The 27923-nt window shown below is 41.3% G+C and overlaps 1 protein-coding gene across 2 annotated transcripts in view; it reads left to right on the top strand.

Moving 5' to 3' along the window:
• The window catches only part of LOC135214476 (cytosolic carboxypeptidase-like protein 5), a 173053-nt gene that overhangs the window by 77420 nt on the left and 67710 nt on the right, over nt 1-27923 (top strand). For both annotated transcript variants that reach the window (XM_064248823.1, XM_064248824.1), the window contains exon 4: nt 11689-11840. In XM_064248823.1, coding sequence (XP_064104893.1) covers nt 11689-11840 — 152 coding nt within the window. The remainder of the gene's footprint in view (nt 1-11688; nt 11841-27923) is intronic.

The following is a 27923-nucleotide window of genomic DNA, read 5'->3' as shown; positions in this document are numbered from 1 at the left end:
ACAGTTCGTTCCAATGGATCCTTCAAAGAGTCCCAGGGCTACAGGTGGACCTCTTCGCATCACAAGCGAACCACAACTACCGTGTTATGTAGCCCCCAACCTGGACCCTCTGGCCTATGCCACGGACGCCCTGGCTCTAGACTGGAAAAACAACTGGGAGAAGATTTACGTCTTCCCTCCAGTGAATCTCCCTCATGAAAGTATTGAACAAACTCAGGACTTTCAAGGGTCAAGTGGCTCTAATAGCCCCACCAGACTGGCCGAAGAGCAACTGGTATCCTCTAATTTTGGTAGCTGGGCCTTCGTCCTCTTCAGATCCCCAGTCCCAAGCTCTCCCAGTCAGTACAAATGAAGACTGTGTTCGCTTCCTCAGGGATTCTCAAAACCCTAACTTTATGGATTTCATGAAGTTTGCGGCAAAAAGAGATGCGAATATTGACCCTCAGAATATTCTATTCTTGGAATCCGATAAAAGGGATTCAACTTTGAGGCAGTATGATGCTGCTGTCAAAAAGTTAGCAACCTTCCTGAGAGATTCGGATATTAGAATCATGACAGTTAATTCAGCTATATCCTTTTTCAGATCCTTATTTGAAAAGGTTTAGCAGCTAGCACGATACGACAAACAAGTCAGCTTTGAAAAGATATTTCAATTTGGATTTACATAGACTTGACGGATTCCTACTTCTCGTCTATTCCTAAGGCATGTGCTAGGCTTAGGCCTTCTGTAAGGCCTACGTCAGTTTCATGGTTCTTAACGTTGTTCTAAAACTGGCTTCCGAAACCGATAATGACACATGCTCGTTTAATAATGCTATTAAGAAAAACCCTATTCTTATTAAGCTTAGCTTCAGGAGCAAGAATTTCAGACTGTCGGCTCTATCCAGAGACCCGGATCATATTCAGTTCCTTCCCACAGGAGAATCCTACTTTCTCCGGAACGTAGCTTTTTGTTTAGCAAGAATGAAGATCCTTTGATGAGGTGGGAACCTTGGAAGGTACTACCCCTTCCACAGATGTATCTCTTTGCCCAGTTACAACCTTACGAGCCTTTCTGTCTAGGACCTCCTCTCATCTTCGTCGGGTCCCCCTCTTTAGGAGGAAAAAGGTGGAACTTTATCCATTAAAGGTATCAGGCAACAAATCCTGTACTTTATTAAGCAAGCCAATCCTGACTCTTTCCCGAAAGCCACATGATGTCAGGGCAGTAGCCCCCACACCGCAATTAATTATTTCCAAAACATATGAACTTCGATGCGGTTGAAAAAGTATACTGGATGGAAATCGCCGACAGTGTTCAAACGTCACTACCTTTTTTTAGTCCTTGGAAGCTCTGAAATTCCCAGCAGTAGCAGCGGGTAACATAGTTTCCCCTGACTCTAGCTGCTTTTGTGATAGTGTAGTGGGTGCCCCTTATTGTCTGGTTAGGGACACTCACAAATGATTATACACATTGATCTCATGGATGTTTCCCCTTATTTTTATGCTAGGGATCACATATTTATAATGATTACGGGTTTTGTATATTAAGTCATATACATTCCTTTATATATTATTATTGTTGATTGTTTTTATTAATTGCTATTATACTTTTGATACATGCTGTTACACAGATAACATTGATACATGTAAATAATAATTTTACCTGTACATATGTAAATTACCTTATGTTTAAACATGATTAGATTTGAGGGTAATTTAAGCATATTTCTATTTTTATACCCCTGTGTATATGTATCTTTTAGCAATTATAGTCTATTCTTATATATTTTATCTTTTATTTGAGACCTATTCTGATTTATTTTATTTTTATTCTCAGTTTATTACTTTTGTTTACAATCTTGTGCTATTTCTCTGGTACGATTTCGCGCAGCGACACGAGCTGAGCCAGAAAAGGGATTTGACGTAAGGAAAATCTATTTCTGGGCGATTGGCTCGTGTCGCCAGCGAAAATCCCACCCTACCCATCCCTTCGCCCAAGATTGTCTGCTAACTTCAGGATGGCCACCAGAGGCGCAGCAGTCGGCAGCATGGATGGAGTAGTAGTAGTACGAGCTGCTCACTCTGTGGGTCGGCTCCCCTCTTGGAGGGATTTGTAGTGGGTGGGAGATTTCTATTTGGCATTTGGCTCGTGGTAGTGGTCTCACTCGCCTAGTGTTCATACCGACACCCTCCTGGAGGGTGAGCGAGTCAGTTATACTGACCTTTTCTTTATTTTATTTATTCTCTGGTATGTTAGTACATTCCCTAGAAATAATAGATTAAAGGATATTTCGCTGGCGACACGAGCCAATCGCCCAGAAATAGATTTTTCCTTACGTCAAAATCCCTTTTTTTTTATTTTTTCAAGTTGATAAGTCATCCGCCATAGCGGACGGTCCCCTTAACCTTTTAACGCCGATTGTATGTATTAAATGTCGATATAAATTGTCTGTTGGGTGCCGATTGGACGTATGGTACGTCTATATAAAATTTTTTTTTTAAATTCACGGAAAAATAGTTATAGGCCTACTAGGCAAAAACTTTTGAATCACGTGCCTTGGGGGATGCTGGGAACTCACGGATCAAGGCGTTGTTTTGTTTACAATCGTTACCCAGGCGCGCAAGCGGGAATTTCTTCTCGCACTAAAAAGTATCAGCGACACATCTCAGAAATTATTTTGTCACTGACATAATTTTTGCACCATTTTATATTAGCCGTTACATGGAGTATTATGTATGAAAATGTGTGCAATTTCATGTAGAATACAACTAGAAACAACTCATGGTTGTGGCTTTTATCAGTTTTGAAATATTTTCATATAAATAATGATAAGTGCCAAAATTTCAACCTTTGGTCAACTTTGACGCTACCGAAATGGTAAAAAAATGCAGTTGTAAGCTAAAACTCTTATATTCTAGTAATATTCAATCATTTACCTTCATTTTGCAACAAATTGGAAGTCTCTAGCACAATATTTCGATTTATGGTGAATTTATGAAAAAAACATTTTCCTTATATCCGCGCGGTAACTCTTCCAAATTAACAGTTACATAAAGTTTTATATATGGAAATGTGCACAATTTCATGTAGAATACAACTATAAACTCTTACATTCTAGTAATATTCAATCATTTACCTTTATTTTGCAACAAATTGGAAGTCTCTAGCACAATATTCCGATTTATGGTGAATTTATAAAAAAAAAAAAATTTTCCTTACGTCCGTGCGGTAACCCTTCCGATAAAAATCAGAAATTTGTTCATCCGATTGTCGTAATGTTTGCACCATTTTAAATTAGCCATTACATAAAGTTTTATATATAAAAACGTGTGCAATTTCATGTAGAATACAACAAAAACAACCTATGGTTGTAGCTTTTATCAGTTTTGAAATATATTCATATAAATAACGATAAATAGAAAAAATTCGTCTTTCGGTCAACTTTAACTTGACCGAAATGGTTGAAAACTGCAATTGTAAGCTACAATACTTACAGTCTAGTAATATTCAATCAATCACCTTCATTTTGCAACAAACGGGAAGTCTCTAGCACAATATTTTGATTTATGGTGAATTTTTGAAAACTGCTTTTTTTTACGTCCGCATGTTACGAATTCATGCATCATTTTGTGATAATATTTTCTCTGTGTTGCCTTGATAATTTTACAATGTGTTATATACCAAAATGATTGCAATTTAGTGTACAATACAACAACAAAAAATTAACTCGTTAGCTTTAACTGTTTTGCTCACAGCACGATTTGTATACAATTATATATGAAATTTTTTTTCGCACTGTCATATATCCCAGTATTTATATATGATAATGATATTTTTTTTTCATTTCTGATGGTAGCATACTAAACTTCAGGCAATGACAAAAAAAGAAGTAAAAAATGAACTCTTAATCTTGAAAACTAAGTGTGCTGTGATTTTTTGAAAAAAATATTTTTTCCGTTTCGGCACTTACTCACGAACGCCGCCAGCATACAGGAGACGATTTTTAAAATACTGCTTCGGCGTTTAAGGGTTAAGTATGTCTAGCAAGACATCTTTCCAGAACAGGACAGTCTTGTCCATACTGAACACCTGTTTTGGAGGGTATCTTTTTTTCCTGAAGACTCTTCTTGAAAGGTCTTTAGATATTTAGCAGCCTTCTCTTTGTTAGCTGATGCTGCTTCCCCATGTAGGGAAACACTTTAGGTGTAACTGCTTCTGGAACTAGTGAAACCATCCTTAGCTCACCCAGAAACCTTGGGGAACTGATGTCGGTCCTGGTTGTGGCTCTTTCCCTTCATCATCTTCTTCAGTCACAGCTTCATCAAAGCCCATGAATTCTAATTCCCCTTCTTCATCGCCTTCCTGTGCCTCTAGATTGCCACCTTCCATAGCAATTGACAGCTGCTAGTAGAGCTGTTGCACTTTCTCATGTATGATGTTGGAGTCAAGGGGCACGTTCTTCTCACAGCAGTTCTTGATCCAGTATGTTAGTAGATTCCACCCATACAATTGTTTTATCTCACACTATCGACACTGTTTTAGCTGTACCAAAGTAGGTCATACTTACACTTTTTCTGATCTCACTTTCTTTTTTCTTAATGTATCTCAGTGTGCTCTCATTTACATTAAATTGGCTGCCTACTGCACAAAACTTTTGCCATTCTTCAACATATCGAGAAATTTCACCTTCTCGTCGAGCTTCATGATGGCCTTTCTTTTAGGCTTTTTGTCAGATTTGTTTACCTGCGGAAAGTTGGCTTGGGTGAAGTATCTTTTAAGAAAAATAAACTTAGTATCTTTTAAGAAAAATAAATTATGAAGTATCTTTTAAGAAAAATGAATTGTTATTGAAATTTTTTTGTTTACAAAAACTTTACAGAACTGTAATATTTGAAAATCAATTAATCTTTTTTCATCATAAAAAAAGTTTTGTTCCTACACGATATACAAACCATTGGTCCTTTACAATAGGAATTACTTAAGGCGTAGCCTGGACACGGCTGCTGAATTCTTCAAACAAGGCGGTTTGGTAGTTAACTACTGGTCTGGTCGTTGATAGTCTCTCCGACTGGATGTAAACATTCCAACTTGCTTTTGGCCGTCTGATGGGATTATTCCTTTTTCTTTGAATATTTGTGGATTGCTTGTGTATAATGAATCCCCAGCAAACCCTAGATTTGCAGTCTTTGTTGCTCTCTGCCCCCCAGCAGGCACTACCCTGGGGTAGATCCTCACTCCCTTTGTGCTTCCTGCCGAGGGCGTGAATGTAATGGAGATATCATGTGTGCGGAGTCTTCCTCGGTCTCTCCTAGCAACCATCCTGTACTTTCTGCCACCCCTTCTGGGGAGGCCTCTCTCTCCACTTTCTCTTCCGACAAGTCGAGGGGGGAAGAGGAGGGGGGCTGCAGCCACAGACCTGGGAATGCTTCTCTTAGGGTCTCTGCTCATTTCAAAGATCCTCCTTCGGAGCGAGGAGGAACTCCCCCAACCCGACTTTTGCTTCTGTAGATAAGGTATTGGGACTAGGCCAGACATGGTCTTCGCTTGGACTCGGGAGCCTCTGGAGCATGAATCAAGGTTTGCCCTCCAATCCCTGGTTCCAAAGGCACTGCCGGCAGGACTGGGGCCATTTTGGAGACTCGTTTGTGAGTTTCTCTGAATGTACCACCTCCCAAGAGAAGACGTACATCCACAGTCGGCGACATGGAGTCAGCTTTCCATAACGACAGTGGCGTGGGATGAGAGAAGGGATCAAGCCACAGCTCGGACCCGCCTGCGAAGACCAAGCCTGGTTCTTTGTCAGGAGCCATGGTTGATGTCCCTGTCCCTCAGGATAAGGCATTGGGAGAAGCTAGGAGGAAGTCCCCTGCACAGACCTCTTCGTAGGGGCTTCAGTCTCGAAGGGTGCTGGGATGCGTCGTGAGGACTATGCTCAGTCTTACCAGGCAGGGCCGCATCATTGGTAACTGCTCTCACCAGCGCTGTTACCAGACTTCCAAGATACCTTTATGACTGGCTGATGTTAATGAGTTTCACGGAAAAGCTGATTCAAGACAAAGGTTGAATACTTCAGTTTTGCCACAGCTTATGCATTATGGTAAATCTGGAAAAGTCAAATTTAATCACTAGTCAGAAGATTCTATACCTGGGAATGGTGATAGACTCAGCTATGTTGAGAGTTTTTCCGTCAGAGCAAAGGATTGAAAAGTTCAGGAGAGTAGCTCTTGCCTTTCTGTATGAACAAACACAACCAGCAAAACAGTGGCAGGTTGTTGTAGGCCTGTTGACTTCTCTGGAGGAACTCATTCCTCACAGCGGCCTACATCTCTGATCATTACAATGGAAACTATAGGTTTGGTCTCCAGCAAGTGATTTCCCTCACATGCAAGTCAGAGGTGAGAAGCAGTCTACTGTGGTGGTTGGATGACAACAATCTGACAGAGGGGATGCCTCTCAATTTACCTCCTCTGGAACTTTTACTGTTCTCGGAAGCTTCTTCTAAAGGTTGGGAAGCTCATCTAGAGGACCTTCTGACTTCCAGGGAGTGGAGTCAGTAGTACAGTTGACTGCACATCAGTGTGCTGGCGATGAAGGAAGCTCTCTTAGCATATCAGCAGATTCAGGAGACGGTGATAGGGCACTCTGTTGTCCTGATGTCAGACAACCCAGTTGTAGCGTATGTGAACAAGCTGGGGGTGTGGAGACTGGTGCCTCAGCAACTTCATCTAATAACAGTCCAGTACATTAGTGGGCTGTAGACAACTCAGTGGATCTTGTGGTCAGGTACATTTCAGGCAATAGGAATGTAGTGGCTGACAAACTAAGCAGGCAGAGAGTGGTCTCTGCATCAGGAGATTGTGGACAGGCTGTTTTGTGTGTGGGGGAGGCCAGTGATAGACCTCCTTGCTACAAGATGTAACAGGAAGAAAGAGATCTGTTGTTCAGTAGTCCCAGACACGTTTGCAGTACTTGAGGATGCTCTGCAGCATCCATGGGACAACCTGGGCATCTATTCGTATCCTCTGGTATGCCTGATTTGCCATGAATTGAACACAGTAATGAGGTCCCACAATCTCAAGATGACTCTGATAGCTCCTTTATGGCAGCAAGCAGAATGGTTTCTGGATCTGCTGTCGCTGCTTTGTCAGCCTCATTGGAGAGGTACCACCAGTCAATAGAGTCCCTGTCTCTTCATGGATGGAGACTCAAGTATCTCCAGTGAATGAGGGGCTGTTCTCGAAGAACAGTGTCCAAGATGGTAGGTTGTCTTAAAAACTCCTCCGTGTCTGTGTACCAGGGAAAGTGGTCTGTCTACTGTGATTGGTGTCGTAGACGGGGTACCTCTCCTCTTGGAACCTCTATTCAACAGATAGCTGATTTCATAGTTTTTCTCAGAACAAAAAACTACTTTCTGTTTCAGCCATAAGGGGCTACAGGGCTGCTTTAGCTATATGTAGTTCTGTGTATGAAGTATGTCGATATATCTGCTGATTAAGAGCTTTGAGCAGTCCTGTTTCTCTCGAGAGTTCATGTCTTCCAGTTGGGATTTGGCTCTGTACTGACTGATTTGCAGACAATTTTTTGAAAAATAATTATTCGAAAGGTAATTGTTCTAAAAGTTAAAAAAAAAAACAATACTAGTTCGAATGCATTCACGGGGGATGCGTACCAGACCCCCCCGTGAATAGTTAGAATTGCGAATAGTTGGAACCCCTATAAGATTGCTGTAAACCTCCTTTTTGTTAGTTAAAACTCAAGAAAAACCCACTAAAAATTTTTATACCTTGTTTTTTTAATACAGTAGTTTATCACAAAAAGTGCATTTTATGATAAAATTGATTAAAAAAAAACCAGGAATTTGAGAATATTTCTCATAGAAAAATACTGCGAATAGGCGAATTTTCTGTGAATAATGCGGGGAAATGTTCCAGAGAGAAATCTGCGAATGTGTGAGCCGGTAAATCCAAAGAACACGAATACGGGGGTCCACTGTATAATTGTTCTAATTTATAATTGATCGAAATACAAAATATTCGAATTAGCAGTTTTCAAAATAGCATTAATATAGGAGAATAGTATTAATGTTAATAAATGACGAATTTAATTTAAATTTATTAAAGTTTCTTAACATATCTTTGCACAATTTATTTTAAATACAAAGAAATATTTTAAAAGCAATTAAAAATTAAATATAGAAATATAAAAAGGAAATCAGACATTATAAAAACAATTAAAGCTTAAAAACTTAAAAAGATAAAAACATTAAAGGCATCAGACATTTTAAAAGTAATGAAATATTGAACATACTAGCATATAAAGGAAATAAATTTTATTACAGCCTTAGATTATGGGCTACAGCACAAAGATATTTGATCTCGTCTTGATATTCTTCAAAGGTGTCAACTAGTTTCTTAAGACGTCCTACACTTTCTTTATAAATCCAGGTGCCTCTTTCACATTCTTCTCCGCTATTTAGTTTTACAATTTTAATTTCATTGAGAGATTGTTCTCTCTTAAGGGCTTCAATGAATTGTTTGTCTTGGGGAGTTCATTCTCAACTCTTTCAAAGCAGGACAAAATTCTTACATCAAACAAAGGTTAACGGCGAGAATTTTGTCTACCTGGTCGACCAAGCCAGTTATCTTCGAAATAATCTATTACCAGAAGTAATTCAGGTGAAGATAACTCCTCTTCTACTAAATTTTCAAAAGTTTCAATGACTTTCTTCTGGGATAAATGCCAATGCTAATAGTATTTGAATTTTTATTGAAAACTCCATGTTAGTATCATATTGTACTTTTATACCAACAATGCATACCTTTCTATACAAACATTGTCCTAAATGGAAAAAGCAGCCATAAAGCTTGTCTGAGGAAAATTCTTTCTTGGAGGCATTTATCATGGCCTGTTCAAAATCTGTGGTGATTGAATTAATATTTGCAAATTGTGCCAATTCTTTTACACATTGCAAAAAGCTAACAAGTTTCTTCATTTTTGTTAGGCAACGACCCAAAAATCAAAGGTATACAAAACCCATTCTTTAAGCCATGCATAGTATAAAGTTGTTCAAACAGTGTAGGGACAGTTTTGAAAGTACCATCCCAGAAAAAATTTTGACTCGAAGTTGAAAAAACATTAAGATTTGCATGCGTACAAAATATCAATATTCTCTCCTCTTCCTGACCTGAGTCAAAAAGAAGAAAATCTTCATTCTTGAAAGTCTTCATTTACTCAACTGGGAATACTATATCCTTCTTATGATTGGGTATTGATAGTCCACAATTTTCTTTTGAGCGAACCCTTCTAATTGAACGCTTAATACTCTTGACAGTTGGCAATCCTTGAGCTCCAGATTCACTAAGATTCAAAGATGCATTTGCAATTATATAAAAAGGGGAGTCACATGTACCTTTTGTTTTGTCTTTTAACTTTTTCAATAAATCTCCCCACTTCTATGCCAGTTGGATCGCCTGAATCATTATGTTCTTGAGAAACAGTAGCATCTTTTACTGTTAAAGTGTGACATTTACAGTAATTTGCAAATTTATGCTACTTCCCAATATATTTGATCTTGTATTTGCTTGTCTTTAACAAATAAATGTTCATTCACTAATAACATGGGTTTTCCTTTTTCACTTAATGAATTCAGCCATTACAGGGTTTAAGAGCTTCTCTACTAAATAGGAAACCATCCAAAATAAGAATGGGAACTTTAAGGTTGTAAGGATTTTTTAACGGTTTGTTTTTATGTTGTTTTTTGATTAAGGTAATTAGAATACAAACAATGCAATTGACTTGTTTTAAGGTAAATGAAATACAAACAATGTGATTGAGTTGTTTCTCGAATAACTACATAGAGAGAGAGAGAGAGAGAGAGAGAGAGAGAGAGAGAGAGAGAGAGAGAGAGAGAGAGAGAGAGAGAGAGAAACTGCCAACTTACAAAACTGCCATCGGGCTTTTTTCAACAAGTCGATGTTACCCATGGATTCGAATAATATTCACTTTGAAAAACTGCTGATTCAAATATTTTGTATTTCAATCAATTGTAAATTTGAACAATTATACATTCAAACTATTTTTTTTAAATATTTGGTTTAAAAAAAAACTTTTTGAACAATTGCCTTTCAAATACTAATTGTTTTTTAAAAAATTGTCCACACAAGGTACTGACTAGCCTTACTTGAGCCCCCTATGAGCCATTGCAACAGGCTATGGATAGACTGTTGACCCTGAAGGCAATCTTTTTGCTAGCCTTAGCGTCAACAAAAAGGGTAGGCGAATTATACATGGTCTTTTTTATGATGTCAAACATACCAAGGGTTGAAGGCCAGTAGCTTTCAACTTTGTCCTGGAATTTGTTGTTAAGACACAAAATCCCTCAATTTATGATGACAGATTCATCTCCTTCTCTATGCATTCTCTAGGAGACTGTTGACGATGACCCTGATGAAATGTTGCTAAGTCCTGTCAGAACACTGTGTGTGTATCTAAAAACAACTTGACATCTCAGACCAAGATGTTGAAGACTTTTTTTTCCAAGAATACAGTCTCGTTCTGGATATGAGAAATGATCACGAATCCTTATTCATCATCATGAGTTGCTTCAGCCAATATCAGGCATGGAAAAGCGCATGACTTCAGAGGGGTGGGTGAGTTCCTCTTTAGCATCAAGAAAAATTTCTGTTCATAGAATATTAAATGATGTTTTATGGCATCACCAAACCAAGTCCACTTCCTTCTACCGGAAAGATATTGCCCATAGGTCCTTGGACAATTTATTCTTGGGTCCGGTGTTGGCTACTTTACAGGTTGTGTACCTCATCCAGTGCCCCTGGCAGAACAGTTTGTGTCAAGCCTAAGATGATGGTTTGAAAGTGAAATGAATGAGATGACTGGTCTCTTTTCCTTTCTTCCTGTCTTCATCTTTGCTTATAGGCGGTATGAAGATTGTTCCATCGTGAGCTGAAACAGGCATGATACAGGTGAGTACAGTGTCTATGCTGTTAGAGTATTCATTAATGAATGAGGTTACCTTTCTCTTTCAGTAGCAAAGCACTCCTCTCTTCAGGAAGGAAAGAGAGGGATGATAACAAACCTACACAGTGGCTACATTGGTTAGTTATTTGGACAGATAGCTTTTCATCTTTTGCTTATGTAATGAACTATGGCATTGTATTGAAACCCAGAAGTCTGAATTTAAGTTATACACACATTTAAAGTTCAGGTGTGTAGGTCTTCTTTCTTAGATTTCTCTTATACAAGAAGAATGACCTGGTATGACAAACCTCCAGTTGGTTAATGATACTTACCTATTCTAATGTTAAGACCCCAGGTTTGTTCCATGTATGAACAAATGACAAATTTCAAAAATAATTTGTATTTTTCATAACTAACAAACCTGCAGTCTTAACATTTAAGACCCATTTCCGACCACCCCTTTGACAGTTTAACCTGGATTGAAAGAATAACTGAGATGTCATGGGGTTCAGCTTGGGTTGGTGGCTGTTCCACTGAACTCGTGATAGGGGAGGGGACAGATGCCGCCAGTTCCTTGTGCATACAATTCTATTGAATATTGTACCAGTTTCCAGAAGATTTATCCTAATGCTAAGACCATGGATTTGTTAGTTATGAAAAATACAGATTATTTTTTAAATTTGTAATTTTTTTATACCAAAAATCTATTAATCAATGACTTTTTACAGGTGGTTGTGTCAGTAATAGAGTAAGAATTAATGTGATGAATCTTAACAAGCAGTCCAAGCTCTTCTCACAAGGAATGCAACCAGTCATGCAGTGCATCTCTGGCATGCGGCATCCACGGTGGGAACGCATCAAGGATAGATGTACCTACAGGGTAAGGTGTCATTTGAAACATCCAGATCTGGTAGTATATAATTTTGTAAAATCTTGCAAAATTTTTTCCGATGTTTGGTTGTCATTAATACTCGAAGTCGGACTTTTTAAACTTTTATGAGGGGTAAAGGATAGAGCCAAGTTGGAACAGATGAGAAGTGAAATGCTATAAATATTGTAACTATATGGTGAAGGGAGACTACAAGAGCCCCTCAGTAAATTTACAGTTTACAGTACAAGGAAAGTTGAATGCAATATCCCCCCTAGTGTGTAGTACATATAGGATATTATACAATGGAAACGTAAGGTGGTAGATGTATCACAAACCATAAAATTCACTACGAGGAATGGGTAGGGGAATGTAACAATTGATGATTGTTTAGGAAGGACATGTATGCATCCTTTTTTGCGGAAGAATTATAAGACTTAAGTTTTGTACCTGAGGTAGACATTTCCTTTCTAAATAATTCTTAAAGGGAAACGAATAATTAATTATTATTGTGTATTTGCTGATTTTATTGCAGTGTCTTACCGAACAATTATACAGCTCTAGGTTCCCTATGAATGGCAGACAATAGATTCAAAACTTCAGTGGTGGCGCCACCATCGCTGATGTAGGTGACGTCATCTCCCTCCACTCGGAGCTACAGGCACAACTGCCCAGGTAACATCAATTCATTCTCTGCCGGCTTCTGGTGAACATCGGTGGTCGGTGCAGACTTTTTCTTCATTTGTTGGGAAGTATATCTCTCCAATATCGGTGAAGTATTCAACTCTGTGTTTGTAGGATTGAAGCTGAATTTCATGTCAGACTAGTCCTTCAGTAGTTAGGTTTTGCGCCGGAGGGTGCAAAACTAAGTTAGTTAAATTAATTTATGATTCGCACCCTAAGTGCAGTAAGTGTAGGGGTTGTGAGTGCTCTAGAGAGTCTACTTGTGATGAATGCAAGGATTAGAGTGAACAACAGGGGAAAGTTTTTTGTTCTCACTCAGGGAAGGTAATTAAGGATAGGAAGAGGAAGGCAGCTCTCAGAGCTGAAAGTAAGACTAGTTTAGCTGCTTCTGCTTCTTCTATTGAAGCATCTGCTCCTATTCCTTCTCCTTCTCCTCTTATTATGTCTCCGATCTTGAGTCCTCCTACTCCTGCTCCTGTAACTCCCTTGCCAACTTCCCGTGGAGTTTCTCCTGACACCATTGCCAGCCTCGAGTCTAAATTGGAATAGAAATTTGATGTATTAGCTAACACGGTTATGCAGTTAGGTTTGTCGGTAAAGTCTTTCTTAGAAAAGACTTCTAGTGAAGTGAAAAGTGTCAGTGCAGTGCAATCTGTGGGGGTGGCTGTTTGTCCCGATAGTTCTCCTAGACGAAGGTCCCTGTCCCGCCCCCCCCGCCTCGGGGAGAAGACATACCGGAGGTCCAAGGGAGACTGTCGGGGTTTGCCCACAGACAGTCGCTTCCTCCGTCGATCCTGTGGTGCGACAGCAGGATTCGACTAAACACCACTGGAAAGTTGTGTTGTTCTGTAATCAGTTATTGACAGAGTTGAGTGATTCGTTGCTGATTAGATGCCGTAAGTGGCGTGATTCTTCAGTCTCACGTCCGTTGAAGAGACGTTCGACTGAAGAGTTGTTCTCTCCGCCCCCTGTGAAGAGGAACAAAGAAGTAGATAACCCTCGCCCGTCGTGTAGCATAGCTACATGGACTTCGCCTCGTATTCTTGCGACAGCGACAGCCGCCTTCGACTCGATTGTGGTACGACCGATTCTGAGTTCGTTGAGATCTTCGATTCATCAAGCTGTCAAAAGTTTACCTTCGACTTCGCATGCGACAGATAATTCGACTGGCGCGAGACCTCCGGTGTCGATCGTGTCGGAGTCCACAATCCCAGTTGATATGACTTCAACTCAAGAAGATGAGAATCTAGTTCCTTTACGTTGACAATTGCAAGAGCTGATGAACTGGATGAAAGAAAGCAAACAATGTGCGAAGAACAATGAGTCGAATCAAGAACCCTCTCTGTCGCCTATCTCTTCGGATGATGAGAAGGACTTAGAAGCGGGCTCTATCCCTTTCTCGTGCTATTCGAAGCTTTTACGCTACCTTCTGGACATGTACCCGGATTACTTCATAGCAGCCGCTCCCAGGTCGCCTGCTTCCATCTTCCTGATGAGAGGGAAGAATTTTGATCCTCTTTTCTTGAAGCTCGTACTTTCCCAGGCTGCTAAACGTTCGCTTCGTGATATAGAAGACTGGTTGAAGTTCAAGAGAGAGCTCGGGAAAGCAACTTTCGCCTATCCTCCGTCGAAACTTGTTAAGATGAGGTATAGGTTCTACGTAACCGGAGAAGCCCCCTCTATGGGAGTGTCTGCCTCCTCCCAGGGGGACTTCTCTGGCCTGGTGGATGCAAATAGGAGGTTCTTGTTTGCAGCAGCTAAAATATTCTTTACATCGCCCGAGTTGGGCCATTTGGTAAAGAATATTTTCAAGATTTTAGAGATTGTGAGCTTCTTGGACTGGACGATCGGAGCCCTCGCTACGAAAATAGAGGACTGCCCTACTCTCCAGGAGGACCTGGCATTGGATTGGCTTGGGGTTTTGTCATGTGCCGACAAATCAGTTCGGGATGGTTGCGATGAGCTGGCTTCTCTCTTTGCATTCGGGACTCTCAAGAAAAGACAGCTTTGGTGTTATTTTGTTTCAAGAGGAGTCGCTTCACCTCAGAAGTCTTCCCTTTTGTTTTCTCCTCTTGACAAGGATCATCTGTTTCCTGAAGAAACAGTGGCCAAGACACTTTCCGCACTGGAAAAGAAATCTACCAATGACTTACTTGCTCAGTCTTCTAAACGAGTTAAACCCTTGTCTGTGACGCCTACCACCTCGTAATCGCCCTTGCAGAAGAAACCCTTTCGAGGGGGTAGGCCTAGACCGTTCGTCCCCGACCAAGTCCTCAACCAAACCCGACACGAAATCTTCCAAGTGATCCTTCAATCCTTCATGTTCCGGTAGGGGGCAGACTGAGCCTCTTCTGTGAGGAATGGAGTCGCAGAGGGGCAGAGCCCTGGGTGACCCAAGTTCTCCGGTTTGGTTACTCCATTCCTTTCAAAGACACTCCGCCTCTATCCATTGTTCCCATCGCATTACCCGCCTACTCTCCAGGCTCGGAGAAGTTTGTAGCCTTAACCCGAGAAATAGAGACTCTCGTGCAGAAGGCTGTCACAGAGGAGATAAGCGACAACCATCCCTGGGGTTTTACAACCATCTGTTCATAGTCCCCAAGTCATCAGGGGGCTGGAGGCCCGTACTGGATGTAAGCGCACTGAATTTGTTTGTTCAGAAGACCAAATTCAATATGGAAACGACCCGTTTGGTGTTGGAATCCCTTCGCCAAGGGGACTGGATGGTATCCCTGGATATGCAGGACGCATACTTCCACATCCTAATTCACCAGGACTCCAGGAAATACCTTCGGTTTGTGTTCATGGGCAAGACCTACCAGTTTCGAGCTCTTTGCTTCGGCCTCTCGACAGTACCGCAAGTATTTACGCGAGTGCTGACTCTGCTGAGAAAGTGGTTACACCTCCTGGGCATCAGAGTGTCACTCTACCTAGACGACTGGCTTCTCCGCTCCTCTTTGGAAAGTCAGTGCATGAAGGATCTCAAGAGGACTCTTTCATTAACTGACTCGTTAGCTCTTATTATAAACGAGGAGAAATCTCAGCTAATGCCGACTCAGAACATTCTCTATTTGGGGATGACTCTGAACTCTCGAGTTTTTCGGGCTTTTCTTTCACCAAAGGGAGTCCAGTTGTGTGTGGAAGTAGTACAGGACCTCCTGGACCGCAAGTCCTGTTCCGCCAACCATTGGACCAGTCTGTTAGGAACACTTAGCTTTGGTGGAACAGTTTGTCAAACTCGGAAGACTACACATGAGGCACCTACAATTCTTCCTGAAGGCATCATGGTGCAGAAAGACTCAACCGGACTCGACAGTATTCTTGATTTCAGACGAAATCAAGGAGGACTTAGCATGGTGGCTTTCAAAACCAAGACTGGTAGAGGGTCTTTCGTTTCATCCGCTTCACCCAACCCATCAGTTCTTTTCAGACGCCTCCGACGCAGGTTGGGGAGCCCTGTTGGGGAAGAACGAAATGTCAGGGGAATGGTCGGAAACGCAGCGCTCTCTTCATATCAACGTGAGAGAGCTATTAGCAGTGTTCCTGGGACTTCAGGCGTTCTCTCATCTCATGACGGGACAGGTGGTAGCAGTTCACGGAGACAACTCCACAGCACTTTCCTACACCAGGAAAAAAGGGGGAACGCGCTCCTTCATTCTCTGCAACCTTGCAAAAGATCTGCTTCTGTGGGCAGAAAAATTTCAAGTTACGCTGATCCCTCGATTTGTTCAAGGGAAAATGAACGTGTTGGCGGACGAACTAAGTTGCCGTCATCAAGTACTGCCGTTGGAATGGACTCTCGATGCGAAGGTCTGCCTAGATCTATGGAAACTTTGGGGAAAGCCGATGATAGACCTCTTTGCAACTTCGAGGAACAACCGCCTTCTGCTGTTTTGCTCTCCAGTCCCGGACCCTCTTGCATGGTCAGTCGACGCAATGTTACTAGACTGGTCAGGCCTGGAAGCGTACGCTTTCCTCCCGTTCAGCCTAATAAGACAGGTGCTGAACAAAGTGTCATTCCACAAAAATGTTTCTCTGACACTAGTTGCTCCATTCTTGCCAAGGAAAGAATGGTTCCCAGATCTCCTCGACTTGCTCATAGACTTCCCCAGACTTCTTCTGTTAAAGAGATGTCTACTCAGACAACCGCACTTCGAAAGATTCCACCAAGGATTATCCGCTCTGGCACTGACAGGATTCAGACTGTCAGGAGTCTCGTCAGAGCGAAAGGTTTTTCAAGATGAGCTGCAGAAGCTATCGGGAACTGCAGAAGAGATTCTTCTAACAGACTATACGAGTCTGAATGGGGAGTGTTTCAAAAATGGTGTAGATAGACGAAAGTCTCTTCTTCTGAAACATCTGTGAACGAAATAGCTGATTTCCTTCTTTTCTTAAGGGACATTAAGTGTTTAGCGCCTTCGACTTTTAGGGGATACAGAGCGATGCTGGCTTCAGTTTTAAACACAGAGGACTAGACCTATCCACGAATAGTGATCTTTCCGATCTAATTAAATCGTTCGAGACTTCCAAATCGTCAAAGGGTTCGATAGCATGGAATCTCCATACTATAGTTCTTAAACAGCTTTCGGGTCCTCCCTTTGAACCATTACTTTCTTCGTCTATGAGGAATCTCATCAAGAAGACGTTATTTGTTCCGATACGTATACAAACCCTCGGTCCTTTAACAATAGGAAGGTACTTAGCGGCAGCTGAACCGGTCATAAGCTTCGAACAAGGGGGTTCGGTAGTTAACTACTTGTCCGGCAGTTGGCGGTCAGCTCGACTGCAAGGAGAGGAGCCACTTTGCTTTCGGCCTTGTAGGTGGATGGACGTGTTGCTCGCCTCTCTGCCCGCTTCTTGTTGTATGCTTTGTTTCCTTCACTGTGTGAAGGCTTTTTCCTTTCTCTTTTACTGTGTGTATTTGTGCAAGGATATACGTAAGTACGTGTGTGTTTTTGTATATCATACAGAGAATTTTGTGATTTTTGAGATTTGAAATGGAATCCCAAGAGCCAGAGAGACCCCTCGCCCCCCCATCAGCCGCAGATTGTGCCCTGGTGTGGAGGGCCATAAGTTTGGGGCCTTTCGATCATCTGTTGAGGTTGACCCTCATGAGTTTTGTACTCGATGTAGAGGGCGGGAATGTTCTCGCACCGAGACATGTGATGTATATGTCTTTTATTCGGAGGAGCAGTGGGAGCGCTATGGGGGGAGGAAGAAGCCGCGTAAGCCGGCCAAGAAGTCGTCGGAGGTTCTCCGGCTACGCCCTTGGTTACGGACACTTCTTCTTCTTTTCTCCCTCCATCTCAGCTCCCTCGTATGGCTCCTTTCCTTTAGGGGGAGGTTTCTCGCTCCTCCTCGCTCAATCAGTCAAGCGTGGAGGGGGGGCGAGATACCCCGACATCCAGTTGTACTCGGGGTCCTCCGTTCGCTAGGGGTGGGAACTGTCCCCCCCCTGGGCGAGGGGAGACCCCCCCACTAACTCACCCGACTTTTCTTTCCTCAGATCTGCTTGCCACAGGGGACGATCTCGGACGGGCCTGGTACTCGCTGGGGCTCCGAGGGACACCGACGGTTCAGGGGCTGCTGAGTCACCTGGTGAGAGGGGCTATGCCGGTAACGCACGGCCCAACCACCACAACTACCACGACGGTGTCCACGCCTGGCTTCACTGCTCCGCCACACCTAGTGTACACCCAGCACGTAGCCACGGTGACCCCGACAGCTGCTGTGCAGGCGCCGCTACCAGAGGTTATGATGTCCGCTGTGACGCCGCCACCTGGTTTTGCCGCTCTTGCTGCAGCCCCGGACTTCCAGTGTCCCAAGAGCTCTCCCCTGGACCTGCCGCCTGTGCAGAGGATGCCGCTGGTTCCTGCCCCACCTCCTGTTCCTGAGTATGCTGCCGCTCCAGTCCCGGTACCAGTTCCTGCCGCCGTCGTTCCTGCCCGTGGTGTTGCTGCCCCCACCCCAGGTCCTTCCGGACAGGTGCAGTCAGGCCCTGTTGCTTCAGCAACTGCCCCGGCTCCATCTGGGATGGAAGACCTGATGGTGGTCCTGAGGAAGCTGACGAAGAAGAAGAGGAAGGTGTCGTCATCGTCTTCATCGTCTTCTTCGTCGTCGTCGTCTGCCGCTGCTTCCCCTTCAACTTCTAAGGCCCCACAGCCAAAGAAGAAGAAGGTTGCCTCCTCCCCCTCTAAGAAGGCTCATCACTTGACGCTTGAAGAGCTTCAAGAGGTCTTGCCCACCCAGGGAACTCAGGCCCCCGGGGTGGGATGTGACTCTCGTCCTTAGGAGTTTGACTCGCAGACCCTTCGAGCCACCCCGAGAGTCGTCAGACAGGGATCTGACCCTCAAGACCCTCTTCCTGCTGGCCCTGGCATCGGTGAAGAGAGTAGGGGAACTTCATGGTCTTTCCTTCTGCGTCAAGCACTCCAGGGGATGGGATCCGTGACACTCGATTTTGTCCCGAACTTCGTAGCGAAGACCCAGAATCCTTCGGTCCCTGACGACCGGTTCAAGTCTTTCACGATCCCCTCCTGGAAGGATTTCACCGATAATGATGCGGATGAGATGCTGCTGTGTCCTGTGAGGGCGCTATGGCGCTATCTGAAGAGAACTCGGCACCTCAGGCCTGAGTGTCGACGCCTCTTCGTTAGCACCGGGGTTACCAAGAAAGAAGTTTCCAAGAACACACTTTCTTTCTGGCTGCGTGAGGTGATCAGGAGGGCGTACAACACGGATGGTAGTGACGACACCCGTACCCTTCGTCCGAGAGCCCATGAAGTCAGAGGTATTGGTCCAACCCTTGCGTTCCGCAAGAACTTCTCCCTGGCGTAGGTTCTGAAGGCAGGAGTTTTGGGCCAACCAGACTACCTTCACTTCATTCTACCTTCGGAATATTACCCACAGGTCCTTGGACACTTTTTCCTTGGGACCCGTGGTGGCTGCTCAACAAGTTGTGTAGTCTACCCAGCACCCTAGCGGACAGAACAGCATCACATCCTTGTGTGACTGCAAGAGAGTGTGACTGTGGGCAGAGGACCGCGGTCGTCACTACGCTAAACAGGAGGCCGATGCAGGTAAGCTACACAACTGAGCTCCATCCTATCCCTTTCAGTAGGGATAGGAGTGTTTATCCGCCACTCCCCAACAAGGGGGGGAAGTGGAAGCCAACAAGAGACAAACCCATGACTTCATTTTGGCTCTTGAAGTAGGAACTAGTTCTTGCCTTTTGCTATTTATAAGAGGTACGCTTGCCTCCTCCTTATAAATTTGGTCCAGAAGTCTGACCACTGATCCTGCGGTGCACACCCCGATCAGCTGGGCAGAGGCTAGGATCCCTCCCTCTGCTCTTACGACCAGGGAGGGAACCAAGGTAGCACGAACACCAGTCTGTTCATAAGACTCAGATTCCACCCACCAAGAAGTGTCTTCCTATTGTTAAAGGACCTAGGGTTTGTATACGTATCAGAACAAATAACAATTTGTCGTAAATTATATTTTTCATAACTATACAAACCTGAGGTCCTTTACATATAGTCCCACCTCATGCCACCCCTCACTCTGCGTTTCCTGGGCCTAAAGCAAAGTGACTCCTCTCCTCGCAGTTGAGCTGACTGCCAGCTGCTGGACAAGTAGTTAACTACCGAACGCCCTTGTTTGAAGCTTACGACTGGTTCAGCTGCCGCTAAGTACCTCCCTATTGTTAAAGGACCTCAGGTTGGTATAGCTAGGAAAAATACAATTTCCGACAAATTGTTATTTATAGTTGCATTGGCATCAGCTAGACGAGTTAGCGAGCTACATGCGATGGACAAAAAGGTGGGATTTTCTCAAGGCAACGCAGTTTGCTCCGTGGAGATAAATTTTCTCGCGAAAAACGAAAACCCTTCTAATCCTTGGCCACGTAACTTCATTCTCAAGAACCTGACAGACTTGATAGGCCAGGAAGAAGAAGAACAGCTCTTATGTCCCATGCGGTCATTAAGATATTACTTCCGCAGAACGGAGAAGATTAGAAGTCAATCGAATCGTTTGTGGTGCTGTGTTAAAAATCCCTCTTGCCCTCTCTCAAAAAATGCTATTTTCTTTTTTCTGAGAGTTAATTGTCGAAGCACATTCTCAAGCTAACGACGCAGTGTTTCCTTTACTGAGAGTGAAAGCGCACGAAGTTCGAGCGGTAGCGACTTCCCTCGCTTTTCGACACAACTTGTCGCTATCCACTATCCTCCAAAGTACCTTTTGGAGGTCTAAATCTGTGTTTGCTACACATTATTTGAAAGAAATCGAGGCAGTGTTCGAAGATTGTAAGTCTCTCGGTCCACTTTCGGTAGCTGGCATGGTGTTGGGAGAAATGCCATAGGGAATTTAGTGTTAGTTTTGGTGGGTAAAGGTTTTTATTTCGGTGTAGGTGACAGTTGTTTTTCATGTTGGTTATTTCTGGTCGTAGCCCAGGGCAAGGGCAATATTTTTGTGTTTCTTCGTTGAGTCAGCGGTGAGCACCATGACTACGAGGATATTCCACTCCATGTAGAGGCACCCATTGGTCATACTCCAAGCCTTCTACTACGTAAGATGAGCACCGACCAGAGGCTGTATTCTCCTGCTGTAGCTCTCTTACAAAGTAAGGTACAACAGGCACGAACAGTGCTTTTGGGTATACTTTATTTTCATGAATCATATGTTATTTTTGAATTAAAACTTACATCCACAGCCCCCATCCTTGCAATGGGTAATCAGCTGTATAATTGTTCGGTAAGAGTGCAATAAAAATGGAATTTTCATTATAAAATGAAATTTTATTGCATACTTACCGAACAATTATTAATCAAAGCCCTCCCTCCTCCCCACAGGTGGATGGCTGGGCAGAACAAATTGATGTTACCTGGGCAGTTGTACCTGTAGCTCCCTCGAGTGGAGGGAAATGAAATCACCTACATCAGTGATGGCAGCGCCACCGCGGAAGTTTTGAACCTATTGTCTGCCATTCATAGTGAACCTACAGTTGTATAATTGTTTGGTAAGTATGCAATAAAATATCCATTTTTATTTTGCTTTTTTTTTTCTTTGGGAAGTTGAAGTACCCATTCTCTTTTCACACCATCTATGTATGTGATGATGCTTTTGCATTTTGGGATGCTGCGTAAGCTATTACAGGCAGTCCCCGGATATCAGCGGGGGTTCTGTTCCTGGGGGTGTGCCGATAAGCAAAACCCGCCATTAACCAAAACTCAATGATTTATGACGCCTAATGGTGCTTATGGCGCCGATAACCGGTTATCGTCATAAGCAACCTTATGGCGCACCATAAGCATCCTTATGGTGCCATAAGCATCCTTATGGCGCACCATAAGAACCCTTATGGCACACCATAAGCACCCTTATGGCGCACCATAAGTATCCTTATGGTGCCATAAGCACCCTTATGGCACACCATAAGAACCCTTATGGCGCACTATAAGCACCCTTATGGCGCACCATAAGCATCCTTACGGTACCATAAGCACCATTATGGCGCACCATAAGAACCCTTATGGCGCCATAAATCGCCAGTTTTATGGCGCTAGACAAGTGCCATAAAACCGGATTGCCGATAACCGAGTCCAGCAATAACCGGGGACTGTCTGTACATTATTCCTAGCTGGATGCACTGTAGGTGGTACCAAATGTTCTTTGTAGCATTCTTTTGTCCTCAGCTGCATTGCTTGTAATTGTCTATTTTTTTATCCATTCCCTATTGAGCTGTCTAACTTCTTTAATTTTGTCATGTTCCCATTTTCACTTCATATTGAAGAACAGTTCCTTGAAGCAAACCACTGTATATTCAGGCAGCCTGTGGTTACCGTCGCCATCGGTTAGCAGCATTTTGTTTTTACGGCGCTTGTTAAATATATTCATAACTGTGTTTTACACTCCGTAGGCTTTATAGCACCATTGTCTGGTTATTGCTGAGATTACCTCATAAAATAGAAACATAACGAATATGCATCTTTTTGTCTGCTCTTTTAAAAAGTTATCCTTTATTTCGCAGTATCCAATAATACTGTATGTAGTCTTGTATTACTATTTGTGTTATAAAATACAAAAAACCGATCATGTTTTGGTTTGGAAAAATCAGCTGAGCTCAGAGGTGAGATTATTTCACCATATGTAACTCAGCTCCTCATTTTGGGACCACCTTTACGTGGTGAGGGGGCTCTCAAACCTCAGGAATTTCTTCCCAGGTTCGAACCCAAGAGTCCCATATAACATTATATATTTTTGGGTTACTATCTGGATTTTTCCACTTTTGTCAAAATTTTCAATATCTAATAAAAAAGAAAACATATAACTAGGATTGAAGTTAAATCTGAAGCTAAATAGTGGGAACTGTGGTAGATCCATCGTCTACCCGACAATGTTTGGACCTGGTTTTCCAGGCGGAACTATTCTGTGGAGCTGGACCACGGATTCCAGGGGGGCCTGGTTCTAGGAATAGAACTCTTGGTATTCTTTCCAGTTTGCCCATGACGGGGTTAGGATGGGGATGATTGTATTTTCGTAATACTCTTAGTCCTACCAAGCAGGTATTGCTTACACTTGGGCCATACTAATGATGTTAATGCCATCCCCTTTTGGGTTAAAGTAGGGATGCGGACATTTGGGAGTCATTTCTCACTCGTGCCATTGGTTGAAGATTTAATTTCACAAAAAGCCAATGATATCTTTTCAAAATGTGTTATTATTTTTTTCTTTTTATAGTTTTTATGATAAATATGACTAAAGTTTTTCCCCCTTATTTTGGGACCACCTTGACGTGGTGAGGGGGCTCTTGAACCTCAGGAATTTTTTCCTAGGTTTGAACCCAAGAGTCCCATATAACATTATATGTTTTCGAGCTAATATCTGTGGACTTTTCCATTTTTGCCAAAATTTTTGAAATCAAATAAATAAAACATATCATAGCTTAACATGGAATTAAATCCGAAACTTAATAGTGAGAATTGTGGTAGATCCATCATCTACCAGACAATGTTGGACCTGTTTTTCAGGCGGAACTATTCTGTGGAGCTGGACCACAGATTCCAGTGGGGGGCCTGGTTCTAGGAACAGAACTCTGGGCATTCTATCTGGTTTGCCCATAATACTCTTAGTCCTAGCAAGTGGGTTCTGCTTATAGTACTTGGGCCATACTAGTCATGTTATGCCATCCCCCTTTCTGGGGTAGGGTAGGGATGCGGACATTTGGGAGTCTTTCTCACTTGTGCCATTGGCAGAAGATTTAACTTCATGAAGGGCCAATGATATCTTTCCAAGATTTTTTTTTTCCCAGCCAATGATATCTTTCCAAGATTTTTTTTTTTCCGGCCAATGATATCTTTCCAAGATTTTTTTTTTTAATCTCAAATATGTTTATGATTACTTAACTAAATGATTTGAGTACACCTGAGCCCCACGATGGAAAAACTTCGGCACAGTTGATGACTATAGGCACGTCACTCCCGAATCTCCTTGGTACTGCCTCAAGCGATGAAAGTGCTATAAATGCTACAAAGGAACACCCTGTTCCAAGTGAAGTAGCAGAGCCAGAAAACCAATTAGGGTGCACAAGTAAAAAGGAAACAAACAAAAATCAATTAGTAAACTCCAATATCATAACTATGGAACCATATATAATGAACAATATAATTCTGAATTAGAGATAAGTAATTCTCCCATCAATACAATAGACAAGCAATGCCCATAAAACATGGACCAAAAAGAAACAAAAATTACTGACTCAATCCCTGGACCAGATAACTGGTCAAGATTTCTAGTCCTCAAAACTGACAACAAAATCTCAGCAGTGTTACTAGAAAACAAATTACTTAACATATTATATCCAACACAGGACATGGAAAGTAGACACATCAAAGGCAATGAATGGCTTATCCAAGTAACCAATAAAATGCAGTCCACTGCCTTTTTAAGTATAACAGAAATAAATAATATAAAAGTAACAATTACAAGCCTTGAAACATTGAATTATGTACAGGGTACAGTCATCCTACCCAACAACAAACAAGAACTTCCTTCAAAACAACTACTGCAAGACTCCTTAAAATTGAGATATATCAATATTCACAATTTAGAATTATACTCAATTTCAAGTAGGAAAGACAAGAATAAAAATATCAACATTGCTAAAATAAAATTTACGGGCCAAGACACCTCCCATTTAGAATAGAAATTCTCTGACAAAATAGAGAAGTTTGTCCTTTCATTCCTAACCAGTACAGTATACACAGTGCTCAAGGTATGGACACATACAAAAAATGCTGTAATACGGCAATATGTGCAGTCTGCGCATCAGATAACCATACCACTAATTGGAACTGTAACCACCCAAAATGTATTAATTTAGGACTAGCCCTTCACACGAAATCTAACGAATGTTCATTTTACTAATACAACACAGAACTTCAGTTGTTAAAAAATAGGACAGGAATGTCAGTCATGAAAGCCAGACTCGAGCTAAAAGTAAGAGGAGTTAATAAGCCATCCAAAACCCCCACCTTTTCAGATGTGACTAAAAATCAAGACATCAAGCAGCACAATAACAAACAAGATCATATAAATATAGAAACTAAATTTCATACCAATAATACTGAAACCCATTATAAAAGTAATATTATACCAACCAATACCACCACTAACATAGATGATTCAGTTATCCATGGAAATGAACTTCCAATGTAAGAGGAGTTAAATGATAATAATAATCGAACTGACAAAAAGAAAAGAATGCTGGAACGAACCCCACCTAAGGGAAAAAAAGTGAATATTGAAAATTACAATCAATCCAAAGAAACTCCAACTACACCAGGAGAACTTTTTAAAAAAGATATCGTACTAACCTCATCACAAGTGGAAATACACAATTACTCTCAATCCCAATCAAATAGCCAACATCTGGACAGTAAAGAATCAATTAATCACCCTTTACAATTCCCATCAAATAATACTAATGAAAATCATACCATTAAACCAAACCAAAATATAACTATCACTCCCCAACCATCCACAAGACCCAAAATATTCCATTAACAACAACAAAACAAATAACCCCTCAAACCGACAGTCCTTATCACTACAGAAAAGGACCAATACAATTACAAAACCAGAAATTTCTAAAGCTTGATCAAATACTTCTGAACCAATCATTAACATCACCAAACATAGTTTGTCTTGCAGTTGTAATGAGTGCTTCCTAGGTACATATAACCAACTAACCACCAAGACAGAGGACACAGTACAAAATTGTATAGACAATTTTAGTAAATTAAGGAAATGCCCTTTAACACAGCAATATGAGAACGAATTATGTTCTAAATCCTTAAAATACATAAAGGAAATTATAAAATAAAAAATAGACTTCTTACCCTTAAACGCCGACTGGTTTTCTTAACCCTTCCGCCGACTGGACGTATTTTACGTCGACATGTCTCTGCCGACTGGACGTTTTTTTATTACGTCGGAAAAATACAAAAGTATTCGCAGGAAAAAATACCTATTAGCCTACCAAGCCGAAAAAACTCTTGAATCACGCGCCTTGGGGGATGCTGGGAGTTCACGGATCAAGGTGTTGTTTTTGTTTACAATCGTTACGCAGGCGCGCAAGCGCGAATTTCTTTCTTGCCGCACTAAAAAGTATCTGTGACACATCTCTGAAATTATTTCGTCACTTTGACATAATTTTTTGTACCATTTTAAATTAGGCCGTTACATAGAGTATTATATATGAAAATGTGCGCATTTTTATGTAGAATACAACAAAAAAATACTCATGATTGTAGCTTTTATCAGTTTTAATATTTTCATATAATAACGATAAGTGCCAAAATTTCAACCTTCGGATCAACTTTGACTCTACCGAAATGGTCGAAAAACGCAATTGTAAGCTAAAACTCTTATATTTTAGTAATATTCAATCATTTAACTTAATTTTGCAATAATTGGAAGTCTCTAGCACAATATTTCGATTTATGGTGAATTTATGAAAAAACTTTTTTCTTATGTCCGCGCGGTAACTCTTCCGAAAATAATCATACATGCGATTGTGGTAATGTTTGCACCATTTTAAATTAGCCGTTACATAAAGTTTTATATATGAAAATGTGTGCAATTTCATGCCACAATACACTAAAAACAACCCATGTTGTAGCTTTTATCAATTTCGAAATATTTTCATATAAAAATGATAAGTGACAAATTTTCAACCTTTGGTCAATTTTGACTCTACCGAAATGGTCGAAAAAACGCAATTGTAAGCTAAAACGCCTATATTCTAGTAATATTCAAGCATTTACCTTCATTTTGCAACAAATTGAAAGTCTCTAGCACAATATTTCGATTTATGGTGAATTTATGAAAAAAATAAAACATTTTCTTTACGTCCGCGCGGTAACTCTTCCGAAAAAAACATACGTGCGATTGTGGTAATGTTTGCACCATTTAAATTAGCCGTTACATAACGTTTTATATATGAAAATGTGCGCAATTTCATGTATAATACAATAATAAATAGTTGAAGGTTGTAGCTATTCTCATTTTCGAATATTTGCATTATAAATCACGATAAATAGAAAAAAAACCACGTCGGTCAAATTTGACTCTACCGAAATGGTCGAAAAAACGCAATTGAAAGATAAAACTCTTACAGTCTAGTAATATTCAGTCATTTATCTTCATCGTGAAACAAATTCGAAGTCTCTAGCACAATATTTAAATTTATGGTGAATTTTAAAAAAAAAAACTTTATTCCTTCCTCCGCGCGCGGATTCTCCGCCACAATCTCCGAAATGCGTAGTCCATTCTCGGAATATTTGCTCCGTTTCATATTAGGCATTTCATAGAGTTTTATATATGAAAATGTGCGCAATTTCATGTAGAATAAAACGAAAAATATTTGAAAGTTGTAGCTTTTCTTATTTCCGAAATAATTGCTATAAAAATATATATATAAAAAATTCGACATTCGGTCAACTTTAGCTCGTCAGATATGGTCAAAACTGCATTGTAAGCTAATATTCTTACAGTATAGTAATATTCAATCATTTTTCTTCATTCTGAAACATATTGGAAGTCTCTAGGACAATATTTAGATTTATGGTGAATTTTTGAAAAAAAATATGTGTTTACGTAAGCGCGTTACGAATAATCATGCATTATTTTGTGATAATATTTTCTCTGTGTTGCTTTTATCCTTTTACAATGTGTTATATATCAAAATGATCGCAATTTAGTGCACATTACAACGAAAAAAAAAAGTAACTTGTTACCTTCCAACCGTTTTGCGCACAGCGCGATTTGAATACAATTATATGATTGAAATTCGTTTTGCGCTCATATATCGCATTATTTATATATGATAATGATAATTTTTTCATTTCT

This window comes from Macrobrachium nipponense, chromosome 45, assembly GCF_015104395.2.
Source record: "Macrobrachium nipponense isolate FS-2020 chromosome 45, ASM1510439v2, whole genome shotgun sequence".
Lineage (NCBI taxonomy): Eukaryota > Metazoa > Arthropoda > Malacostraca > Decapoda > Palaemonidae > Macrobrachium > Macrobrachium nipponense.
Note: the sequence above shows the minus strand (reverse complement) of the source record. Positions and strands in the feature narration are given on the sequence as shown.